The sequence below is a fragment of the Pseudophryne corroboree genome, chromosome 3, assembly GCF_028390025.1.
Source record: "Pseudophryne corroboree isolate aPseCor3 chromosome 3, aPseCor3.hap2, whole genome shotgun sequence".
Lineage (NCBI taxonomy): Eukaryota > Metazoa > Chordata > Amphibia > Anura > Myobatrachidae > Pseudophryne > Pseudophryne corroboree.
The window spans coordinates 489,582,361-489,608,892 of record NC_086446.1 but is presented as its reverse complement, the minus strand read 5'-3'; the positions used below and the strand labels follow the sequence as shown (position 1 = coordinate 489,608,892).

Here is a 26,532-nt window from a genome sequence, read left to right as displayed (position 1 = left end):
TTCTTTTTTTCTTCTTTTTTTTTTGGGACCGGGACAGCAGGACAATGACCTGATCCTGACCCAACTCCTGTATGGCGTCGCATACTACCTCTCCGTCCAGAGGAGAATCGGTAAGGTCTATTTGACAAATCAGTGAGGGGAATCGTCTGGAAACTCCAGTATGTCCCCCTTGGGACTCTATTCTTAAACTCACTGGTCCATGTCCATTCCAGGACTGACTGAAGAGTATTAGACATGGTCCCACCGGTGTGGGCTCCCGCAAGATAGACCCAGCGACATGCTGTGGATGTGGTAGAAACAGAGGATGATTTCTGCTTCTGCGAACTTGAAAAGGCTGCTGACCTCTTACCTTTTCACCTTCCTCTACCTGCAAAGAAAGGGAAAACCGTATCCATTCGGTCGAAATGACTGCATCCTACAATAATGAGTCACCAACCGTTGTGAGGGAACATAGATCAAGAAGGTAGACTTACCAGTGGTATCTGCCGAGATCAACTTAACAAAGCCATCCCCAAACCAGGTTTCACCTTCATAGGGAAGATACTCCAGTACTTCCCAGAGTCAGCCTCAGCATTCCATTGGTGAATCCACAACGTCCTCCTAGTCGAGACCGCCATGGAAGTGGCCCGCGAACCCAAGAGTCGCACGGCAGTATGCTGCAATGATATAGACATGACTCAACTTCAGGAGTACCCTGCATACAACTACTCCCCCATGCACATGTAATGCTAGTATAATCAACGTACATGCGGACACATAGTTAGAGTATTACATATCTTCCTGCATACGATCCTTTGTGATATAGCCCTGTGCAGAACAGGGGTGACTCTTACTTTATTCTATCCATGAGAAGGAATAACTTTTACCTCAGCATTCATTATAAATATTTATATATACATAAATATACTTTCAAATGCACCTATACACACATATATCTATATATCTATATAATACGTATACATATATCCTTTAGTCAGGAACAGCAGGGTCACTAGTGACGTTAATACGTTCCAATGTGTATGAACAGGTACTGAATGCCGATTTTGTGGATCTGATCGGGAAACATTATAGTCGACATAAGAAACACTATTAGAGTTGATCTCAGGGAGTAGTACCTGGGCAAAATAACATTTTTGCAATCCCGAGGGGTCTGAGAGAAATCAATTCTATGAATAGGACACTCTCCATAAATATTATCACATCTGTGATCGTGCCACAGACCTATGTAACTTTACCATACATACATATACATCAGGGACGTAACTATGTGTGTGCCAGCGGTGCCTGGCACACAGCGCAGTCGTCCTGAGGGTGCAACTGCCCACATCCCCGTTCTAAGGGGACTTTAGTCAGCGGCATTGTAATAAGTCAAACTGACTCATTACAACCTGCCTGTGTGTGCTGCCACCGGAGCGAGGTGAGAAGCAGCTCCGGGGGCAGGGAAGGAGGAGGAGGGAGGGGGACTCGGCAGCCGCAGCAGCGCAGTGTAATTGATGGTGGCGCCGCTGCAGCTTTCCCTCTCCTTCCACATTGGCTGGCCCCTGCCGCTGTGAATGCTGGGATGCGCTTGCCTCATCCCAGCATTCACAACGGCAGCAGCCAGCCAATGTGGAAGGAAAGGGAGAGCTGCAGCGATTACACTGCGCTGCTGTGGCTCCCGAGTCCCCCTCCATCCTTCTCCTCCTCTGCCCGGGATCTGCCAGCAGCTGCACCGAGGAGCCTGACTGCCTGAGCCAGCGGAGAGACATTAAGTATCTATCATCTATTCTATCTATCTATCCTGTCTACCTATATATCTACCTACTGTATATCTATCTATCTATCTATCTATACAGGGCCATAAATAGGTGGCACACAATGCATATGCCTGTTTTAATGTGTAAAAGGTGGTCTCTGTCTGTCGTAATGTGTAAAAAGGGGACTTTCCCTGCCGTAATGTGTAAAAAGCGGGACTCTGTTTGCCGTAATGTGTAAAAAGGGGACTCTGTCTGTCATAATGTGTAAAAGGGATCTCTGTCTGCCGTAATGTGTAAAAAGGTGGACTCTGTCTGCCATGTGTAAAAGGGGACTCATCTGCCGTAATGTTTAAAAAGGGGACTCTGTCTGCTGTAATGTGTAAAAAGAGGACTTTGCCTGCCGTAATGTGTAAAAGGAGGCTCTACCTGCCGTAATGTTTAAAAAGGGGACTCTGCCGTAAAGTGTAAAAAGGGGATTCTACCTGACGTAATGTGTAAAAGGGGCTCTACCTGGTGTAGTGGCGTAATTTGAATAATGGAGACTATTGTGCACCGTAATGTGAATTTGTATTATTTTGTGGCCACACCCCTTCCCCATGAAGCCATGGCCCTATATTTTTGCCGCGCGCCTAAGGCGCGCACTGCCCCTGTTTAGGCATAGAGGGCGCCAATGCTGTTTCTTGCACACAGCGCTAAAATGTCTAGTTACGCCACTGATATTATTATATTATTATCCTTTATTTATATGGCGCCACAAGGGTTCCGCAGCGCCCGATTACAGAGTACATAAATAATCAAACAGGAAAACAGCAACTTACAGTTGATGACAGTATAGGACAAGTACAGGGTAAATATACATAGTTACATCAACAGATGACACTGGAATAAGTATCAGGTGGCAGAAGACTGCTGGAGTTGATGAAGTTGAAGATTATTAAAGTAAGAGAGGATAAGCACATGAGGGAAGAGGGCCCTGCTTGTGAGAGCTTATATTCTAAAGTACATATAGGTATAGCTCTTTCTGATATGCATCACATTATCATGTCAATTTTCACCCAGTCAGATACTGTTGGTGCCGACAGGGTCACCCCCACGTCTGTCTCCCATATAGTTTTCTCTTGGGAAAAATATACCTCTACTGACATGTTGACATTAATTTACATGTACCAAGTACTATTAGGAGTCGACAGCACCGACATAGTAATTCGCTTTGTGGCAGAGCACTCGGCCTCAGACATGCCGACACACGTGTACCAAACACCCACCGACATTAAACTGGCTATAAGGGATAGACCCCAGTACATTCTGTCATGGAAACACAGAAGGAGTTTACCAGCTCATTTCCACAGCGCTTATGATATAGTGTGCTTTTATGTTTAACTTATATTGCACCAAACAACTGTGCCCCCCCTCGTTTTGCACTCTGATCTGTACAGCAGTGTTTTGGAAGGACCAGCGTCTCTGTGAGGAGAAAATGGCGCTGGTTAGAGCTGTGTGGGTTAAGCCATGCCCCCTTAATGGCGCGCTTCAGTCCCGCTTATTTTTATATATTTAAACTGGCGGGTCTGTATTTAGTGCCCAGGCACTGTATACTCTTATGCCAGTTGCTTATGAGGTTTTATGCTGCCCAGGGCGCCCCCCCTGCGCCCTGCACCCTGCAGTGCCGCTTTGTATGTGGGAGCATGGCGCGCAGCGCGGCTTCTGCGCGGTACCTCAAAGCCGTCACTGAAATCTTCTGCCGTCACTGAAGTCTTCTGATCTTCTTCTACTCATCCGGCTTCTGACTTCTGGCTCTGCAAGGGGGTTGACGGCGCGGCTCCGGGGACGAGCATCTAGGCGTACCTAGCGATCAGACCCTCTGGAGCTAATGGTGTCCAGTAGCCTAAGAAGCAGAGGCTTGAAACTCACAGAAGTAGGTTTGCTTCTCTCCCCTCAGTCCCACGATGCAGGAAGCCTGTTGCCAACAGGTCTCCCTGAAAATAATAAACCTAACAAAGTCTTTTCAGAGAAACTCAGTAGAGCTCCCCTGTGTGTGACCAGTCTCACTGGGCACAGAATCTAAACTGGAGTCTGGAGGAGGGGCATAGAGGGAGGAGCCAGGTCACACCCATTCAAAGTCTTAAAGTGTGCCCATGTCTTCTGCGGATCCCGTCTATACCCCATGGTTCTTGAAGCATCCCCAGCATCCTCTAGGACGTATAAGAAAAGAAAAATATATAAAAAATCATATAATAATGTGGTCTCTCTCTCCCCCTGGAAATAAGCCTGGAGTGAGTAAATGGTAAAATGCTTTATTTTAGAAAAAGTTACATATGTTTTTTCACGCTATTTACATTATTTTATTTATTTTACAAATATATTCACGTAAAAATGGAATGGGAGGCTGCAGATGTCTGAACCAGCCTTTTGACTCGTGCAAGTGGGTAAGGCACCAAGACTAGCCGGTTACTCCTGTCAACCAGTACCGGTAGTGAAAATCTTCTCTATAGCAGTTATTTCATAAATAGACTCACAGGTACAGAAAAGTCCATTACTTTTTCCCTATTGTGAGGCCTTTTTTTTTTTTATTAATTTTTTTTTTGGCATAACTTTACATGCAAATGGAACTGGGGATACTGAAACTCTTTATCCAGGCATATGGTAAACTGTCTCCGTTGAGGATGCGCAGAAATAATAATAATAAAAAAAAGTGGTTTTAGAGCAGTGGTTTTCAAACTTTATTGAATCACGGCACCCTGGAGTTTCAGACTTTTTGTCACGGCACCCCTAGGCTAAAAGTTTCTTATTGAGAAATTTAGAAAGAAAGAAAAAAATTATTACATTTTATAATATTATTAATTTAATCATTTTAAAATATAATTAAATAAACTATAGGTAAAATCCACCATTGCCCATGATACAGTGTTCCCAACTCCTAATCACAACATTTCCTTCCTGCATATAGCTGGTGGTTCTAGCAGATGGGGCAAGTACGGAACAGAGATTGCTTCTGCTCAGCAACAGCATCTCCCTCCCCAGCCCAGCACACAGTGCATGAGGGAAGTGTTACAAGGGGCAATATTCCTGATTGCCCAAACCCCCCTCTCAGAACCCGCTGCTGACAATATATTACCCAAATATCATAGCATGCAGTGTTTCCATCGCCCACATATGACTCAGATATAATAGCATACAGTATTCCCACATCCTGATTATCACCAGAGAAGATAGAATTATATTCTGTAGATGCTTGAGAATCACAAAGATTTGTAGATACAACCATTGTCTGGTTTATGGAGTTGTTCAGTTATCTGGGGGTGAGGAGGGTGTAACAGGAGCACCCCAATATGCTCCGTAAATGCTTGAGATCACAAAGATTTGTAGATACAACCTTTGTCTATTTATGGAGCTTTTCAGTTATCTGGGGGTGAGGAGGGTATAACACAGGGATGGGGAACCTTTGGCCCTCCAGCTGTTGTTGAACTACATATGCCAGCATGCCCTGCAACAGTTTTAGCATGCAAATAGTAAAACTGCAGCAAAGTATGCTGATATGTGTAGTTCAACAACAGCTGGAGGGCCAAAGGTTCCCCACCCCTGGTGTAACAGGAGCACCCCAATATTTAAAAAAAATTGACTCCTATAACTAGACCTCCCTGTAAGCAGTTTTCTCCTGATTATCACCGAAGCATCTCACCATACACTATTCCGAGCTCCTGATTTTGATCCACCCATTATCTGTTACCCAGAATGCAGCATGAAGGGGCTTGGTGAAGGTGGTGATGAAGGTGTGCAAATGTCTGACTGGATTACACAGCTCATAGAAGGACAGCTGTCCGGCCTCATAGTCAAGATGTATTCCGTATCGGTTACAGGTGATTTCAGAAAGTATTTGAATATCTTTACAATCATGTCTAACAGAATACTCATTAAACCATCTGCAAAAGCACCAGGACGTCTTATTATTTCCAATCCAAGACTGGTCCCCTTTGGTTTTTGTACTGGAATAGGCCATGCCTACCATCCAGTATTCTGATTCACTGGTCTCCACTTCCCAGTAATGTTGTCCTGACAGAAATCTCTTTATACTGAGTACTTGATATTGTCGAAATCTCTCAGGTGTTTCTTTGCGACGCTGGCTTATTACGGACCAAGTTGCAGATTTCAAATCACTGGAAATGGCTACATTATTAGCAGCCGTGTTCAGATCCAGTAATAGATCAGATGGTTCAGGCACACAAAAGTTTTTACTCATTTTAGTAACAAGATTCTTTAAGCCATCATATACTGTACGGGCAATTATAAACTCCTCCACAACCCAAGCATTTGAGTCTTTTTTATCAACTTCCTCTTTGTTGTCATTGTCCCCCTCCTCAGCATCATGCAAGTCTGCTGCTGAGCCTTGCAAGACCATTAGTGGATCAGTCACGTCACACAGCTCCTCAATGTGACACATCTTCCTGGACAGCTCGTCATTCTTTATTTCCAGCTGCTGGACCTGCTCAGACATGGAGAGGGATACCTGCTCTTTGTGCCTGGAGATCTCAATGTGGACTCTCTTCTCTAGGTCTTCCAGTTGTTTCCAGATATCTCTAAACATTGCATTGGCTTTTTCTGTTAAATTAGCTATGTTGCTGGGTATTTTTTTCTTCTCTTCCAGGAGACTCTGGATTCTGTTCTCATTCCTTCCTCTCTCTACAGTCAATTTATTTAGAACATTTCTTAGTTTCTCCATTCGTTTCTTAGAGGCCTCATGCATTGGTTCCAGGTGGTGTGACCTGTGCTCCTCAGCCGCACAGTACACACAGATACAGACAGCATCTTCGTAGCAGTAATATTCCAGGACTTTGTTGTGGACAGAACATTTTATGTTGTCCAAGAGAGATGTGGGAACAGATAAGACATGGTCTGCCGACTTGCTATGTACTGTCAGGTGATCAGAGCACAGATAAGCCTCACATAGTAGACATGTCTTAACGGCAGGTACAAGGGAGTGGATACAGTTTGTACAGAATGTCAGAGATTCCTCCTGCACCAGCTGAGTATGCAGGACACGGTCTGCTGTTTTACACAGAGTTGTATTCTTACTCAGTGAAGGAATCTCTGGGAAGTCTCTGCATTCAGGACAGATATAGTCTCCAGATTCATCCTCATTCAATGCATGATCAATACAGTCCTGGCAGAAAGTGTGTCCACATGACAGTGTTACAGATATACAGCTATTCTCACAGATTAAGCAGCTCTGCTCTTCTTGCACAGTTGCAGACGCCATTGCTACAATCAGGCTGTTATTCTTTTTCAAGCTTCGGGCAATATCCTAGTATGTGTTTTGATTCTTCCTGCAAATAAGGTTCATAGTTTTAAAAAGTGACATTGTAGACCTTCAGCGCTAAGCAGTGAAAAGAATTCTGTGAGCAGGATCTACAGTATGTGCTAGTGGCAGGGCACAAGCGTCACAACTTCTTGCCATGTCATTATACAGAAACGAAACAAATCTCTTTTTGTTTCAAAAGCAACTGGGCGTGTCATTGTACTTCACCACGGGATATAGATTTGTTGCACACCCTTTAGGTACCAAGTTTTTTTTTAAGACTATTTGCTTATTTATCTTACCACAGTATAAAAAATATAACATGATAAAATTGTTATCATTTTGCATACACACACATACTTCCTTTTCATGTTATTATACAAGTTGCAGTAGCCTAAGTTTAAATTGTCAAGTAGTACTAAAATACCTGTACAACCCCAAATAATTAAATCAGCCCATGTAATTGTGCAAATAGCATTTTAGTGTCGCAGGTGTTGGGAATATTACATTTTAAATATATTCTATAATAGGTATATGTTCAGGAACCCAGCTGTGGGGACCCCAGCATCCAAAATACAGACGCTGGACTCTCGACCAGGTCAGCACCCATGACGCCGGGATACTGACAGCTGGAATCCCGAAGGTAAGTATACAGGGGAGGGTTAAGATTTGGCAACTGGGTGGGGGGGTTAGGTTTAGGTGCCACCTGGTTGGGATTAGGCTGCAGGGGGGGTTAGGGTTAGGCTGGGGGGTGCTGAGGATTAGGCACTAAGGGGGTGGGGGTTAGGGTTAGGCTGCTGTAAGGAAGGGTTAGGGGTGGTGGGAGAGGTAGAATACTTACCTCACAGGATCACAAACATCGGGATGCCTGCGTCATGCCTATCACACATAATATACAGGATGAGTCACACTCATGCATAACTCCCAACATGGCCCATTCCAGAAGGGACAACACGCTCTGTTCCTGGACATCCCTCTTAATTTATGATTGCCATCACCTGTGGTGAAACACCTTCCTCACAAATTAACTAGTTTAACACAGATGACAACAATCATACAATAATAGAGAAGTCCAGGAAGAGAGCATGTTATCCCTCCCGAAAAGGTAGTATCTAGTTACCCTTCGTGGAGAGGACCTCCTGGAAAGTGTCACGTTGGGAGGTATGTGAGGGTGTGTGTGACAGGTACTATATAGAGCAGATACAGTTATTCTATATACAAGTGAGGGATGTGTGACAGATCCTGCGCAGAGCAGATACACCGTTATATACACACACAATAAGAGGGCGTAGTTACAGTGTCTGGGGGAATTACATAATGACAGCTCCCTCTCTGTTCTCTGCCCTGATTGGTTTTATCTCACAGTGACGCCCCTTTTTTAGTGTCCAGACAATCTGGGAATAAAAGACTACACCCCCCAGAATTTCCTTGGACAGCAGGAAGTGATTGTTGACAAGTTCCAGGCTTCCAGCCAATCACAGCTTGTTTTGTTATCTTAACTTGTATTTCCGGGTAGCGTCTAGTTTACCTTTGTGGAGAGGACCTTTCCCATAACCCCCTGGGTCCATGTCACAATCTATTTGGAATAGTAAAGTGTGGTGAGAGAGACACAGAGCCTGAAGCGTGGCAAGCGAAGCGAGCCCGTGAGAGTCCAATGCTGCATAGAAAAAACAAATTACCCCAAACGAACGGAGAACGAAGAAAACATTTAGGTGCTTTAAGGGCAGAAGTTCTCTCCTGCCCTCTCGTTTTGTCACTTCCAGGTCCTGAGCACGAAGGTAACATAGACACAACCTATCAGAGTCACATACGCCCACGCAGACGGAAATACGGCAGCGTCTAGATTCTCTTCGTGCAGAGGACCTTTCCCATAACCCCCTGGGTCCATGTCACAATCTACTTGGAATAGAAAAGTGTGGCGAGCGGAGCGGAGCGAGACACCGAGCCCGATGCGTTGCGAGCGTCCAATGCTGCATACTAGAAGGAACAAAAAAATACCCCAGACGATCAGAGAACGAAGAAAACATTTAGGAGCTGTAAGGGCGGAAGTTCTCTCATTCCCACCCGTTTTGTCACGTCCAGGTCCTTTGCAGGAAGGCAACATAGACACAACCCTGCCGAGGTATGTAGTTGCCAGGCAACGGTCGCGGGTCACATGGCGTCATAGGAAGCGCTGTGAATGTTGCCGGGTAACAGTTGCCCGGCTGCATTTGCAGAGAGGATGGGCCGGCGCGGTGACGTCATCTGCCCGCGTCCCCGCCGGGAGCAGCGGGGTTCAGTCTGCACGGGGATGGTGAAGGGGTATAAGCTGTGAGTATGTGGTGATTGTATTTCTTTTGAAAACAGTTTGTCTATAAACTGAAACGTTGACAAGCAAGTCTCAATTTTTGGTCGTTTTGTGCTCTGAGAGCCGCACCTGTGAAGGAGCTATATATGTACATTATATGCTTTGGAGAAATGTCCTAGTCTTGTAATACATTGCATTGTCCTGTAGCTCTAACCACTGCACCAGTCTGGGCTTCAGGGTCTGAAGGAGTTAATGAAATCAGGAAGTGAGAGAGAGGCTCTGCCTAAGCTCATAGTGGAGGATATGGATTGGACAGGCAAGCAGGAGTAAGGACGCTGGTCCTGTGCTTGGTTTTCACTCATCAGTTACTTGTTTTTTAGTTTAGGTTTGGCAACACTGAACTCAACCTGACTTGGTGTATCTGCCTGCTGCACGTGCACTTTAGTCAGGTCTGTGACAACAGCTGCCTATACAGTAATTGCACATTATGCGTTATGCTACCCTAATAGTGGTTCCTATTACAGGTAGTCCACTGAGTTGCTATGTATCACTATATTATATACCACTGACCTATTACTCTGTATACGCCTTCATTTACAGTATATGCAAGTGCTGGTTTTGTACTTCCCCCACATTACTGTGCACTTTTAATGTGTCATTTGCATTTTTAATTTCACTGACTAAGGTCTGCTGAGCAGATAAATGTGGATGTGTTGTTACTGCTGTAGTGCAGCTGTTTGTAAATAACCTTTGCTGTACGAAGTGTGATGCAATGTTGTGAAACTGACACGTTATTTGTTTATTAGAAACATTGGGGTATATTACAGACGTCGGTTTTCGACTTTTTTTTAGGTCAGATGGGGTTCTGACCTATTCAATATAACCACAAAATTTTTCTACAAGTCGAGGAATTCGACTTGTCGAAAAGCACGTGGATCGACAGAATAGCTGCCGATCCACGTGCTTGTCCTTTTCGACCTTCTCAATTCGACTTTAAAAAAAAGTCGAAGTGAGACGGAGAAAGCAGCGCGAGAGGCGGGGACGGGGTGAGCAGCGCTGGAGGATGTCACAGCCGCCGCTCACAGCAGCGTCCACCCGGCTCCAGCAAGCGAGACCTCATTTGCTGGAGCCGGGTTTACGCTACCATGAGCGGTGGCTGTGATGCAAGGACAGAGAGAGAAGGGACGGGGAGAGGCAGAGGGACTGGGGGGGGGGAGCCATGGGCAGACGGGGGAGAGCCGCGCTACAGCAGCGGCTATATATCCGCTGCTGTAGCACTGCTCTCCCCCGTCTGCCCTCCCGCATCTCAATTCGACTTTTTTTAAAGTCAAATTGAGATGTCATTGAATAGCCCAGGTTGGATCCTTTCCGACAAATGAATGTCGGAATGGATCCGACTTCAATTGAATATACCCCATAGAATTTGACGACGGATAAGAACCACTTGGCCCATCTAGTCTGCCCCCTTTTTTTTTTTCTTTTTTTTTTTTTTTTCTTTAGGTAATCTCAACCCTGTTTGAACCTTAATTCTTTTTAAGGATATTCATATGCCTATCCCAAACATGTTTAAATTGCTCTACAGTCTTAGCCTCTACCACCTCTGATGGGAGGCTATTCCACTTATCCACTACCCTTTCTGTGAAGTATGTTTCCTTAAATTTCCCCTGAACCTCCCCCCCCTCCAGTTTCAGTGTATGTCCTCGAGTTCTAATACTTCTCTTCCTTTGAAGAATGTTTCCCTCCTGAATTTTAAGACCCTTGATATATTTGAAAGTTTCTATCATGTCCCCCCTTTCCCTTCTCTGCTCCAAAGTATACATGTTAAGATCTTTTAGCCTTTCCGGGTAAGTTCTGTGATGTAGGCCATGCACCATTTTAGTTGCTCTTCTTTGTACACTCTCTAATGTATTTATATCCTATTAACAACTATATAATAATTGTAAAAAGTCCTGTCTGCTCAGTGTGCATGTAGTGGAAGCCTGGGCGTGCGCCGTAACGGTTTCTGCTGCGAGGTACTCGGGACAGACTACCAAGAGGAGGGCTGTCTGCTGGGGTAAGTATGGGAGCTGGAGGGGACAGGGTCGGGATGGTAAGGGGTGTGGGTAGTGGTGCAAGTATGCGGGTGCGCTGAGGTACAGCGTACTCTTAAGAATTTGGCAGCGGGTATGCCTTACCGCCCGCCACAGTTGGTACCTGTGATCTGCCATTACTGCAATTAGCTTTCTGCCGAGCAAGACCATGGTTCTCAACGGCGTGACAACGCCTTCCACTTTGCCAGGGCTGCTGGCAGCAGGGCTGTCTTTTCGTATGGGCTCAATGGGCAGTTGCCCAAGGGCCCCATTAGCATATGGACCTGGGCTGATAGTTGAGGGTCCCCTTTTTCCAGGGGTATCAGATTTTTTAAAACCGGCCCTGGAGAACCTGAATTATCCGACTTCAAAGCAGCGGTCCCCATCCGAGCCTGCTAAATGCTCTTCCCAGCCAGATGTCTCAGGTTCTGTCTGACTTAGTTTTTCTGAGGGTATACGCCAAAATTCTGGGACTCTCCCCTTTTGGTAGACAGTGGCAGCTTGTCTTTTCTATGCCCAGAACTAGGGATACCAGCCTTCTAGCAGCTGGTCCCTGCTCCAGCTCCATATGCCTCGTATGCAGTTTTATATTTGTCAGTGGATTGCTCTGGCTCCTGAACTCTGATCCCCAAGTTCTCAGTACTGTACCTCCTGAAAGGTGGGAGACTCTCTAGTTTTTTATGAAAGCTAAGAAATCTGTTTCCAGGACCTGGAGATATCTGCAGTCAAGCAAGCTGCCCTCCCACCAGAAAATAATGCATATTATGCCCACTCCACTATCCACCCCTTCCCTGCATATTAAATACCCCCTAAAAGTCATGCACTGGGGCCCCTTCATTCAGCCCAATGCCCCCTTCTACAGTATAGTGTTCTCCCTCCCGCCCCATCTCCCACTATCTGTGCAGTAAAGGAGTAAGTAGCAGAAATGACTGCTCCAGGTCCTACATGCTGAGCGGAAGATAGAACACCCCCTACCGCCGGAGGGACATCAGAGCTGCCACTGATAGCTCCCTCCCCCCCCCCCCCCCCATCCTACTGCAATAGGATGCTTTGCGTATGGGCCTACACTGCTGTTAAGACGGCCCTGGGTGGGAGTTTAACTGACACACTCCCTCTACTGGCGGCTGGCGCGAAGAGGAATGGCATCCCTTACGACTGCAGCTGCTTCCCCTCCCATCCATCCATCTCGGCTCCTGTGACCGTGTGTGGCGCAGCATTAGAACTGGCTGGGCATGTCCCATCTGGTTTCAATTAATTATAGACTTTAAAACTTAGTGACTTATATAAATTAATTACTTTATTTGCTTAATATGTGGAATTTAATGTTTGGGTCTGGCTAAAGAATACAAAGCTGCATTTTCAGATGTGAATTTTATAATGGCAAGCTTTGCATGACTGACAATTGAAACCATTTTATACATTATTGCTTTGCTCTTCTTTATTAGCTTATTTAAAATAATAAGCTAATAAATTAAAAGCAAAGCAATAATGTATAAAATGGCTTCAACAGTCATGCAAATCAGCAGTTATCCATGCTAATGTACCCATCTGAAAATGCAGCTTTTCCCCAGAGTGCAAAGAAAAGGGTCATTTGGCCACATGTCTAGTGACATATGGTCACGCCCCTAGTGATGTGTGACCACTCCCATTTTCCGCACCAGCGCAGAGTATGTTTCAAACCACACAACTATATAGTTGGACAAGTTGTGAGAGAAGGAGGATGAAAGAGTTGGTGTCAACTGGTAAAACATATACACCAATAAAGCTTATAGGTGAGGCCTATTGATACTGGGGGTCATTCCGAGATGATGATCGTAGCAGTGACGATCATTCACACTGACATGCGGGGGGACGCCCAGCACAGGGCTGTCCCGCCCCGTATGTCAGTGCCGGGCCCTCCCCCGCGGAAGTGCAAAGGCATCGCACAGCGGCGATGCCTTTGCACTTCAAGAGTAGCTCCCGACCAGCGCAGCTTTAGCGTGCTAGCCGGGAGCTACTCATCGCTCCCCGGCCGGCAGCAGCTGTGTGTGACGTCACGCAGCCGCTGCGGCCCGCCCCCCACTGCGTTGGCCGGACCGCGCCCACGAAACGGCAGCCAAATGCCGCCGTTCCACCCTCTTCCCCCCCGGCCCAACGACCACCTCTGCCTGCCTCTCAATCAGGCAGAGGCGATCGTAGCGGCCCATCTGGCATGCGCAGTTCTGACCCGATCGCACCGCTGCGGTAAACTGCAGCATGCGATCGGGTCAGAATGACCCCCATTGTTTGCTATCTGTAACTGAATAAACAAATTGTTCATTTAATTAGAAAATATTAAGGCCTAAATTTATGTCTGGGAACGTTCATATTGCTCTAGTTAGTAAATCTTCTAAACCTTCCGTGTTCCGCCTAAAACTGTTCCGTATGCCAGGGGTTGCTGACTTCTGGTCTTGGGATATTTAGTAGATAGTTCTGGAATTTGGTCATCTTGCCTGAAGACATGAGTTTTCAGGAATGCTAAACGGTTTGGAGACTTAGGTAAATCTTTGTACTAGGATAGGAATTTCACAGATTGGAAGAAGAAATATTTAGTAGTGCAGTTTTGTTATTGGTTTTGGGGCATATTTATTAATTATTGAGTTTTAGACCTGATAATTATTTTTTATAACTGCTATTTGTGGCCATAAGAAATTAGGTTCCAATGTATATATTAAGAAAATCATCCCTGCAATGTGTTAAGTAAAGTGACCGCTGATCCCTCTTCCCGATAAAATGTACAATCTGTAGACTATAGGCTACAGTGGATAAAGCTTCGTATTCCGGAGCTTGTTAAATCTCACAATATAGCAGTCCTCTTAGGTTGGTTTTGTCTGTAAATTAATTGCTGCTTTAAATCTTGCGGCTAAAAGACCCCATATATCTGCGATAAATTGGGGCAATTCTCCGTTCTAGAGATGATTGTCCCAATAAATCGATGATGTATGGGCTCTTCCTATTGGCGATCCCTATCAAAAAGTTATCAGATCACCAAATTAAATTTGTAAACATGTCTTTGTTTGGCTGGTGTATAGTGAGGGTTTCGCTAATACTGTAGGGAGGGAGGGGCAGTGGTGGGTGCCTGCACCTTTTATAGCAACATTGGCAGCAGTGGTTTTTGTGCAGGGGGTCTGTTGTCGCCATAGCGTTCCTCTTCTGAATCCCAGTGGAGAGACGCTCGTGATTGGTGCAGCTGCCAAGAGGCGTAAATTGCTCGCTTGCGGCACTATTTTTGAATTTCAAGATGGCTGCGGTGAGTCAGTCGCGGCTTACCAGGTCATCGCCCCACCCTCAAGGGCTGGCTAATATTAGCCAGCGCGAGACAGGCAGTCCAATGGCGGAGGAGGAGGAGCTGAGAAGTGCTCCTGAAGAGTGAAGACTCCATGTAAAAGAACTTAAAGGCCGTGGTCCCCCAGGTGAGGGTGCAGTGAAATAAATTATTAAAACTTATGGGATTGCAACTTTTATTTTAATATTTGCTTTACAGGGTGCTATAAGTACCAGTGGGCCCTTTTATGTCCCACATGCTGGTACTTGTGATTCTCCAAGTACCAGCACGTGGAGCAGACTACAGTGGAACTACAGGTCCCAGCAAAAGGACAATATATATTTTTTTTTTTTATACACTAGCACAAGCTATCAACCCTGCACCCACTGCCCAGGGGTGCAGGGGATAGCCCTGGGTTTCAGCCCAGGCCTGGGGTACTCTGGAGGGGGGCTTTTATTGGGGGGAGTCCCTACTTCTTCTTGAATTCTCGGCCTTGGCTGGCTGGTTAGGGCGGATGAATGCTTTGACCACAGGACCATGTCAATTGTGTCCTCTGGGTGTGTCATTACCCCCTTGCTAGTTGCGTCCGGTGCTGGTTCTAAAAATACTGGGGACCCCTACACATTTTGTTTCCTGTTTTTTTTAGAACCAGTGCCAGCTCCTAAGAGCCCGGGGCTGGTTCTGGTTTTGGGGGAGAACCCCACACAATTTTTTATTTTTATTTTCTAATTTTTAACCGTTAACAGAAGGGTTCATTGTAGTTGTATGGTACTGTTACAGAGTTCAAGAGTAGAAAGGGTGTGGGTAGTAGTAATCGATTGAGGTGATGTATGAGCACTTTCAGGATGTGCAATTCCAGACTTTGGGGAAAAAAATCTGCCGATCACCGAACAAATGTGTTCTGTATGAGCAAGTCAGATGGATTGGGGAAACAATATAACTGGGACAAAAATCACAGGATCTGTGGAACAATAAATTGTGATTGCTTATGTATGGGGGCCTTAAATTGGAAAAGCATTGGCACTTTAATTATCATGGAGGCTATTACAATAGGCCCATAGAGATGTAAAGTAGCTTCTGTTGGTGATGATTATTAGCTCAAGGTTGAGCTTGAGGTGGAGATAGAACGTCCAAGATGAAATAGCGGAAAGACTTTCAGTAGCTTGTCACAACACAAATGGTGAAAGACTCGAAGGATAAATACATTTCTGTATCATCCACATCGAGGTGCTGAAACCCATTGGAGTTTATTAGTTTTCCAAGGACAGTAGTATAGACAGGGAAGAACAAAGAGCATACTGTAGGCTGTATTTTCGGTTTATTTATGGCTGATCAAATATGAATGCAGCAGGATGCCTTTGGCCTGTCCAGGCTGTATTGACATCCCTGTAGCCCAGACCCTTCTAACCGTCACTTTGAGATTGCCAAGCATAAACTATCAGGCCCTGTCCCTCCTGCAGTCTGACCAATGAATGTATGGTGATCTACTAATAAAACACATGGATCTATAGGCAAAATTTTGCATACCCTGCCAGAATTTTATGTTATATTTACATTTACTGTGTAGATGAGTGTGAGCTATTGTTATCTGCCATTTGTGGCAGAGAAGAGGCAGCCTGCAGTCTCCTTTAATGGCAATACTATCAGGCTGCTGTGTGTATCAAAGTGGAGGTAGTAACGTGACCAGCGGTCAGGAGACAATGGGGTATATTCAATTAGGGTCGGATCCATTCCGACATGCATTTGTCGGAATGGATTCGACAACCCCTATTCAATCTAATCTCAATTCGACTTTTAAAATGTCGGACTGAGATGTGGGACCCAGAGGAGGAGGGGGGGGGGGCAGACGAGCGGGGACAGCCGCGGTCAGACAGAGGAGAGCAGCGCTGCAGGAGGTTGTCTCACAGCTGCCAGACCTCACGGCAGTGTCCACCCGGCTCCAGCAAGCGTGACCTCACTTGCTGGAGCCGGGAGGACGCTGCCATGAGCGGCGCGGCTGTGAGACATCCTGCTGCAGCGCTGTGCTGTAGTGCGGCTGTCCCCCGTCTCCCCATGCCTCCCTCCCCTCCTCTGGGTCCCACATCTCAGTCCGACATTTTTTTATGTCGGACTGAGATGGTTGGAAACCTGGTTAAATCCTGTAGAAGTTGGCCCTGTTCTACTCAAAAGTACGTGAATCGGCAGCTATACCGCCGATTCACGTACTATTTGACAAGTCGAATTCCACGACTTGTCGAATAAAAACTGATGGGATTGAATAGGTCAAATCACTATTCGACCTTAAAAAGTCAAATACTGCCATCTTTTCGACAGACGGCAGTTTTCGACCCTAATTGAATATACCCCAATGTACGTTTTCCCATTTATAATAGTTTTTCAGTTTGATGAGTGGCAGAATATGGTGCTATCTTCTACAATGCAAAAGTTTGAAGATAACTTTGTACCAAGGAAAAATGTGACATATGAAAGATATAAGTTTTTCACATGTGATCAGAAGTCTGGAGATGGATTTGATCAGTATGTTACAGAGCTGCAATCACTCAGTAAAACCTGTGAGTTTGGTGATTTAAAGGATTCACTGATTAGAGATCGTATTGTGTGTGGAATACCTGATAATGGACTCGGAGAGAGATTACTGAGAGAGCAAGACCTAACACTAGACAAGGCAGTGACTATGGGCCTAATTCAGACCTGATCGCTAGCAGGCAATTTTTGCTCTGCTGCGATCAGATAGATCGCCGCCTACAGGAGAGTATTTTAGCTGTGCAAGTGTGCGAACGCATGTGTAGCAGAGCTGTACAAACAGATTTTCCAGTTTTTTTCCTGTTCTCAGACAAGTTACCGGACATCAGTATGCCTGGTGGAGGAGACAGTTTATCCATGGTTACTCACTGTTTGAAGAGAGGAGCACACGGCAAGCTTTGCAGACACTGTGTGTATCATAGGCTTACAGACTTCTGCAGAATCCTGTCACGCTCTGAGCACTAGCAGTAAAACTTCTTCTGACACCATGTTTTGTTCATATGCTTGTAATTCCAATCATTAGGACAGAGAGGCATGTGAGTTCACTGCTGTGCTCTTTTATTCCATTACCAACTACAAAACACACTGCACACTGGACCACCCACTTCCCAGTATTCCCTCTGGTCCTCGGGACCATCACTGAAGAGTCAGGCTTACACATATTAATAAGGGAGTGTCTACAAACATTAAGCATTCTAATGCAATAACATCACATTAAATAGTGTTGTGAATGTTAATGGCAACTGTTTTATATAATATTACATAGTTTAGTAGTGGGTAAAATATCCCTGACACGTAAAAGTGTGGTCTAATTTTTGTTACCATGTTGGTTTTGAATAAAAATAAATAAAAAAAACCGCTAAAAACTCTACTGTTGTCATGGCAACAACATCTCTGGTAGCTTATGTTGTAACTTTGCAATTATCTAAGATGGCTTGTGATTATTTTTTTTAAAGCTGGCAAAAATATTTAATCACTTGTCTGCTCTTCATGCCACAGGTTTGTGAACTATGCCCAGATCCAAAGAAATTTCTGAAGACCTGAGAAAGAAAGTCATTGATGCTCATGTGGCTGGAAAAGGTTACAAGTCTATAGCTAAATGCGTTGACCTCCACCGATCCACAGTGAGACAGATAGTGCACAGATGGAAAAAATTTAACACGATTGTTACTCGTCCCAGAAGCGGACGCCCAACCAAAACCACTCAAGTACTCTTGGAAGTCACAAGAAATGGTAAGGATATTGTGTTTACTACTGAAGAGCTAAGTGACTACAAACCTTACTTTCTCTGACGTCCTAGTGGATGCTGGGAACTCCGTAAGGACCATGGGGAATAGCGGCTCCGCAGGAGACTGGGCACAAAAGTAAAGCTTTAGGACTACCTGGTGTGCACTGGCTCCTCCCCCTATGACCCTCCTCCAAGCCTCAGTTAGATTTTTGTGCCCGGCCGAGAAGCGTGCACACTAGGGGCTCTCCTGAGCTTCTTAGTGAAAGTTTAGTTTTAGGTTTTTTATTTTCAGTGAGACCTGCTGGCAACAGGCTCACTGCATCGAGGGACTAAGGGGAGAAGAAGCGAACCTGCCTGCTTGCAGCCAGCTTGGGCTTCTTAGGCTACTGGACACCATTAGCTCCAGAGGGACCGAACACAGGCCCAGCCTCGGAGCTCGGTCCCAGAGCCGCGCCGCCGGCCCCCTTACAGAGCCAGAAGCAAGAAGAGGTCCGGAAAAATCGACGGCAGAAGACATCAGTCTTCAACAAGGTAGCGCACAGCACTGCAGCTGTGCGCCATTGTTACTCAGGCACACTTCACACTTCGGTCACTGAGGGTGCAGGGCGCTAGGGGGGGGCGCCCTGAGCAGCATTGTAAACACCTTGGCTGGCATAAATACACCACATATAACCCCCAGGGCTATATGGATGTATTTTAACCCCTGCCAGAACTCGCCAAAAAGCGGGAGAAAAGGCCGCCGAGAAGGGGGCGGAGCCTATCTCCTCAGCACACGGGCGCCATTTTCCATCACAGCTCCGCTGGAAGGACGTCTCCCTGACTCTCCCCTGCAGTCCTGCACTACAGAAAAGGGTAAAAAAGAGAGGGGGGCACTAATTTGGCGCAGTTTTAATGCTAACAGCAGCTATAAAGGGAAAAGCACATTTTATAGTGGTATTCCTGTCTATATATAGCGCTCTGGTGTGTGCTGGCATACTCTCCCTCTGTCTCCCCAAAGGGCTAGTGGGGTCCTGTCCTCTATCAGAGCATTCCCTGTGTGTGTGCGGTGTGTCGGTACGATTGTGTCGACATGTTTGAGGAGGAAAATGAGATGGAGGCGGAGCAATTGCCTATTATAGAGTTGTCACCCCATAGGGAGTCGACACCTGAGTGGATGAGCTTATGGAAGGAATTGCGTGACAGTGTCAGCTCTTTACGACAGACAGTTGACGACATGAGACAGCCGGCTACTCGGCTTGTGCCTGTCCAGGGGTCTCAAACGCCATCAGGGGCTTTAAAACGCCCGTTACCTCAAATGGCAGACACAGACACGGATACTGACTCCAGTGTCGATGATGAGGAGACAAACGTGACTTACACTAGGGCCACACGTTACATGATTGAAGCAATGAAAAATGTATTGCATATCTCTGATAATACAAGTACCACTAAAAAGGGTATTATGTTTGGTGAGAAAAAACTGCCTGTAGTTTTTCCTGTATCCGAGGAATTAAATGTGTGTGATGAGGCGTGGGTTTCCCCCGATAAAAAACTGATAATTCCTAAAAGGTTATTGGCATCGTACCCTTTCCCGCCAGAGGATAGGGCACGTTGGGAAACACCCCCTAGGGTGGATAAAGCGCTCACACGCTTGTCTAAACAGGTAGCACTACCCTCTCCTGATACGGCCGCCCTAAAGGAACCTGCCGATAGAAAGCTGGAGAATATCCTAAAATGTATATACACTCACACGGGTGTTATACTGCGACCAGCAATCGCCTCAGCCTGGATGTGCAGTGCGGGCCTGGCGTGGTCGGATTCCCTGACTGAAAATATTGATACCCTAGATAGGGACAGTATATTACTGACTATAGAGCATTTGAAGGATGCATTTCTATATATGCGTGATGCACAGAGGGATATTTGCCGACTGGCATCAAGAGTTAGCGCGCTGTCCATTTCTGCAAGAAGAGGTTTATGGACGCGGCAGTGGTCAGGTGATGCGGATTCTAAAAGGCACATGGAAGTATTGGCTTATAAGGGGGAGGAGTTATTTGGGGTAGGTCTATCAGACCTGGTAGCCACGGCAACTGCTGGAAAATCCACATTTTTACCCCAGGTAGCTTCTCAACCTAAGAAGACGCCGTATTATCAGGCGCAGTCCTTTCGGCCCCATAAGGGCAAGCGGGCAAAAGGCGCCTCATTTCTGCCCCGTGGCAGAGGGAGAGGAAAAAGGCTGCAACAAACAGCCAGTTCCCAGGAACAAAAGCCCTCTCCCGCCTCCGCAAAGTCCTCAGCATGACGCTGGGGCTTTACAAGCGGACTCGGGCACGGTGGGGGCCCGTCTCAAGAAGTTCAGGGCGCAGTGGGCCCACTCGCAAGTGGAGCCCTGGATCCTTCAGGTGGTATCTCAGGGGTAATATAAAACAGAGGGTTTGAGTTTGCCTGCACTGCTACAGTTGATTTCATTAAATCATGTTGAGCCAACAGTATCAGAGTATCATGAATTTATTACAATGAAACAAGAGATTTCTATATATGTTGGCGGTGCGACCCCAGAGGTATTAAATATTTTTGTAGAGAAGGGAATTGGTCCCTCCAAAGAAATGGGGAACCAAAGAGAAAAAGCCTCTTTGTGGGTGCACTCTTTCAAAAACAATATATATATATGTTATCTTTCAATATTTATTGTGTAAAAAATTATACTTTATTTCGACAATTAAAAATGATGTGTATAGAGAAAAGGGCAAAAATACCTATTGGTATACCCTATAGAACAGATAAATAAGGTACAAAGGTGATTATGTCTCATATAATAAGCTCCTCCAAAATAACAATGTATCTCAAAAGATTCTTTGTAATAGTTTGTAGCAACCCCTGTATATAGTAGTGTGTTTTAGAGTGAGGGCAATAATACCAAAACTCTTAACACGGGATGCGATTTAATAAAATCTGAAATGGAGGAGAGTTGATTAATTACATGCTAGGCGAAAATTTATATGCTGATAACTTAAGTAGGCAAAAAAGGATTATATAGCACTAATATGCTTATTACTGTACTTGTAAAGTATTACACTGTGATATTAAATGTTACACAATAAATGTCAGAAGTAACAAGTCCCACAGTAGGAAGCCGTAACTGACAATCGTTGAATTAGATACTATATTTGTATCAGTTTGTCTCGCTAATGCGTACAACGAATACTGTCTGCTAAATCAGGTGTGACAAATATTGATTTTCACTGCAAGGATGATTATACTAAAAGACAGAACTGGTATATTAATTGGTTAACATTGACCTTGTAATAATAAAGGTGAGTATTGGAAAGTACCCGTGCCGTTAATCCACTGACTTCTGCTGCCTTCCCATGTGTGAAAAAGGTGTCACAGTGAATGGGAGGTGAGAGAGTCAGCGGCCGGAGCGGGTATGAAGAAAGACAGTGGCGTTACTTGCTGTTGTCGGGAAACGGAGAGGGGTTATCCTGATAACAATATTGTCATTGCAGGAAAAAACCCACTCCCGTCCCGCAATGAGTGCGCGCCGAAATACCTCTGATTAAGAGAGGGTCCTGCTGTTGTAGCCCCCGTGGATATCCTTGCTTGAGAAGCGTGTAAGGAGTTTTGCCTACGAGTCCGGGTCTGTGAACGTTACACGGGATTCCCTGAAAGACGTCAGAATGACGTCAGAGTGTTTGAGAAGCGGACGTACGTTTCACCCTAGCCGGGCTTGTTCACCTTTAGTCCTATTGTGATTCCTGCCGTCCTTTACCTATATACTGGCTATGTCCAATCAGAATTAAGGCTGCAGAAATTATGATTTAATTGGGAATGCAGCAGAACATCTGAATGAATTGATTCTTTTTGTGCTAATTGAAAGCATGAATAAATAAATTTATAGTATAATAATAATTATCAAGTTAGTAGAGCTAAACAGTGGACAACTGAGTAGTGAATTGGGGTTTTATGTGGTAATATTTGGAAAGTAAAAAATGTAAGAACAAATAAACTAATGGCTAATTGCCAATTAACCAAGCTTGGCCGTTGTAATGATTATTACGTATCATGTGTCAATTGGGAAAGGAGAAAAATATAATGCTAATAATTAAAAAATGCTTTTTGAGCAAAAAAGGAGAGATTGATAAGGAATAATAATTGATTAAAAGAATGAGAAAAAAAGGGTATATAATTAAATAAACACAAATATTGTAAATCACTTACCAACTACATTAGTGTTATCCCTGATTTATTACCTGGTACTCAACTGGATACAATTAATCAATTTCCTATATTTCAATAATCCCATGTGATAATATAATAAATTTTTCCCTTAAGGATCAACCACTACTATACGTACCTACTCTTTTATACACATATATATGTGCACAAGGATATACAAACTTCTTTCAACAATTTCCTGTCATTTTATTAATTTTACATCAATAATTCCTCCTTTTATATCATATGCATTTATATTATATATATATATATATATATATATATATAAATATATATATATATATATATAAAAAATCATACAAATTCAGCACTCACCTAATATTAACACTTCAAACTGTAATTCATCTGAATTCAGGGAATGTTAGTTCCAAAATATTGCAATAGTTTGTTAAGCTGACCAGCCCCTTCACGGCCTTCCCATTTGGTCAGTCCCTACACTGACTTACACAAATCTGAGCAATGCTCACAGGCATCTTTTAGATTTTAAATGCACAGCATGCTTATATCATGTGTTTAGGCCCTATCCCACTCTTTTAAAGAGACAGGAACCACACCCAAGCATATCAGTAAAAACACCTGGGGAATTTCTTAACATTTAATTTACATATGGACAATAGGGGTGCAAGAAAGAGTGTGACCACAAAAATTTTATATAAACAATAGGCAAGAACCCACAGCACTCATACATCCGCGGTGCCAGTGGTATTGTGACCACACTATTTAAATAAAAAATCATACAAATTCAGCACTCACCTAATATTAACACTTCAAACTGTAATTCATCTGAATTCAGGGAATGTTAGTTCCAAAATATTGCAATAGTTTGTTAAGCTGACCAGCCCCTTCACGGCCTTCCCATTTGGTCAGTCCCTACACTGACTTACACAAATCTGAGCAATGCTCACAGGCATCTTTTAGATTTTAAATGCACAGCATGCTTATATCATGTGTTTAGGCCCTATCCCACTCTTTTAAAGAGACAGGAACCACACCCAAGCATATCAGTAAAAACACCTGGGGAATTTCTTAACATTTAATTTACATATGGACAATAGGGGTGCAAGAAAGAGTGTGACCACAAAAATTGAATTACAGTTTGAAGTGTTAATATTAGGTGAGTGCTGAATTTGTATGATTTTTTATTTAAATAGTGTGGTCACAATACCACTGGCACCGCGGATGTATGAGTGCTGTGGGTTCTTGCCTATTGTTTATATAAAATTTTTGTGGTCACACTCTTTCTTTGACCCCTATTGTCCATATGTAAATTAAATGTTAAGAAATTCCCCAGGTGTTTTTACTGATATGCTTGGGTGTGGTTCCTGTCTCTTTAAAAGAGTGGGATAGGGCCTAAACACATGATATAAGCATGCTGTGCATTTAAAATCTAAAAGATGCCTGTGAGCATTGCTCAGATTTGTGTAAGTCAGTGTAGGGACTGACCAAATGGGAAGGCCGTGAAGGGGCTGGTCAGCTTAACAAACTATTGCAATATTTTGGAACTAACATTCCCTGAATTCAGATGAATTACAGTTTGAAGTGTTAATATTAGGTGAGTGCTGAATTTGTATGATTTTATATATATATATATATATATATATATATATATATATATATATATATATATATATATATATATATATATTTATATATATATATATATATATATATATATATATATATATATATATATATATTATAAATGCATATGATATAAAAGGAGGAATTATTGATGTAAAATTAATAAAATGACAGGAAATTGTTGAAAGAAGTTTGTATATCCTTGTGCACATATATATGTGTATAAAAGAGTAGGTACGTATAGTAGTGGTTGATCCTTAAGGGAAAAATTTATTATATTATCACATGGGATTATTGAAATATAGGAAATTGATTAATTGTATCCAGTTGAGTACCAGGTAATAAATCAGGGATAACACTAATGTAGTTGGTAAGTGATTTACAATATTTGTGTTTATTTAATTATATACCCTTTTTTTCTCATTCTTTTAATCAATTATTATTCCTTATCAATCTCTCCTTTTTTGCTCAAAAAGCATTTTTTAATTATTAGCATTATATTTTTCTCCTTTCCCAATTGACACATGATACGTAATAATCATTACAACGGCCAAGCTTGGTTAATTGGCAATTAGCCATTAGTTTATTTGTTCTTACATTTTTTACTTTCCAAATATTACCACATAAAACCCCAATTCACTACTCAGTTGTCCACTGTTTAGCTCTACTAACTTGATAATTATTATTATACTATAAATTTATTTATTCATGCTTTCAATTAGCACAAAAAGAATCAATTCATTCAGATGTTCTGCTGCATTCCCAATTAAATCATAATTTCTGCAGCCTTAATTCTGATTGGACATAGCCAGTATATAGGTAAAGGACGGCAGGAATCACAATAGGACTAAAGGTGAACAAGCCCGGCTAGGGTGAAACGTACGTCCGCTTCTCAAACACTCTGACGTCATTCTGACGTCTTTCAGGGAATCCCGTGTAACGTTCACAGACCCGGACTCGTAGGCAAAACTCCTTACACGCTTCTCAAGCAAGGATATCCACGGGGGCTACAACAGCAGGACCCTCTCTTAATCAGAGGTATTTCGGCGCGCACTCATTGCGGGACGGGAGTGGGTTTTTTCCTGCAATGACAATATTGTTATCAGGATAACCCCTCTCCGTTTCCCGACAACAGCAAGTAACGCCACTGTCTTTCTTCATACCCGCTCCGGCCGCTGACTCTCTCACCTCCCATTCACTGTGACACCTTTTTCACACATGGGAAGGCAGCAGAAGTCAGTGGATTAACGGCACGGGTACTTTCCAATACTCACCTTTATTATTACAAGGTCAATGTTAACCAATTAATATACCAGTTCTGTCTTTTAGTATAATCATCCTTGCAGTGAAAATCAATATTTGTCACACCTGATTTAGCAGACAGTATTCGTTGTACGCATTAGCGAGACAAACTGATACAAATATAGTATCTAATTCAACGATTGTCAGTTACGGCTTCCTACTGTGGGACTTGTTACTTCTGACATTTATTGTGTAACATTTAATATCACAGTGTAATACTTTACAAGTACAGTAATAAGCATATTAGTGCTATATAATCCTTTTTTGCCTACTTAAGTTATCAGCATATAAATTTTCGCCTAGCATGTAATTAATCAACTCTCCTCCATTTCAGATTTTATTAAATCGCATCCCGTGTTAAGAGTTTTGGTATTATTGCCCTCACTCTAAAACACACTACTATATACAGGGGTTGCTACAAACTAAACGCATCCCGTGTTAAGAGCTTTGGTATTATTGCCCTCACTCTAAAACACACTACTATATACAGGGGTTGCTACAAACTATTACAAAGAATCTTTTGAGATACATTGTTATTTTGGAGGAGCTTATTATATGAGACATAATCACCTTTGTACCTTATTTATCTGTTCTATAGGGTATACCAATAGGTATTTTTGCCCTTTTCTCTATACACATCATTTTTAATTGTCGAAATAAAGTATAATTTTTTACACAATAAATATTGAAAGATAACATATATATATATTGTTTTTGAAAGAGTGCACCCACAAAGAGGCTTTTTCTCTTTGGTTCCCCATTTCTTTGGAGGGACCAATTCCCTTCTCTACAAAGGTATCTCGGGTACAAATTGGAATTCGAGACGTCTCCCCCTCGCCGTTTTCTAAAGTCTGCTTTACCGACGTCTCCCTCAGACAGGGAGGCAGTATTGGAAGCCATTCACAAGCTATATTCCCAGCAGGTGATAATCAAGGTACCCCTCCTACAACAGGGAAAGGGGTACTATTCCACACTATTTGTGGTACCGAAGCCGGACGGCTCGGTGAGACCAATTTTA

At 43.7% G+C, this 26,532-nt stretch overlaps 2 protein-coding genes across 7 annotated transcripts in view; one reads left to right on the top strand and one right to left on the bottom strand.

The window, feature by feature from the left end:
- Positions 1–5,261: 5,261 nt before the first annotated feature.
- LOC135056133 (E3 ubiquitin/ISG15 ligase TRIM25-like) lies at positions 5,262–8,830 on the bottom strand. Of its 3 annotated transcripts, none has more exons than XM_063960931.1 (2): positions 8,706–8,830; positions 5,262–7,054 (listed from the first exon to the last, which is right to left on the bottom strand). In XM_063960931.1, exon 2 carries the CDS (start codon positions 6,985–6,987, stop codon positions 5,419–5,421), a length of 1,569 nt encoding a protein of 522 aa, XP_063817001.1. In that variant the 5' UTR covers positions 6,988–7,054; positions 8,706–8,830; the 3' UTR covers positions 5,262–5,418. The 3 variants fall into 3 exon arrangements, with proteins under 3 accessions (XP_063817001.1, XP_063817002.1, XP_063817000.1); XM_063960932.1 differs by lacking the exon at positions 8,706–8,830 and adding an exon at positions 8,555–8,680; XM_063960930.1 differs by lacking the exon at positions 8,706–8,830 and adding an exon at positions 7,868–8,498.
- Positions 8,831–8,882: 52 nt separating this feature from the next.
- Positions 8,883–26,532, top strand: part of LOC135056134 (zinc finger protein 664-like) — a 34,174-nt gene continuing 16,524 nt past the window's right edge. Inside the window, exons 1-2 of one of the 4 annotated variants that reach the window (XM_063960935.1) lie at positions 8,883–9,148; positions 18,188–18,421. In XM_063960935.1, coding sequence (XP_063817005.1) covers positions 18,199–18,421 — 223 coding nt within the window. In that variant the 5' untranslated portion in view covers positions 8,883–9,148; positions 18,188–18,198. Of the gene's footprint in view, positions 9,149–9,175; positions 9,337–9,393; positions 9,788–18,187; positions 18,422–26,532 lie in introns of those variants that run through there. The other 3 variants (XM_063960937.1, XM_063960933.1, XM_063960934.1) reach the window with 3 other exon arrangements.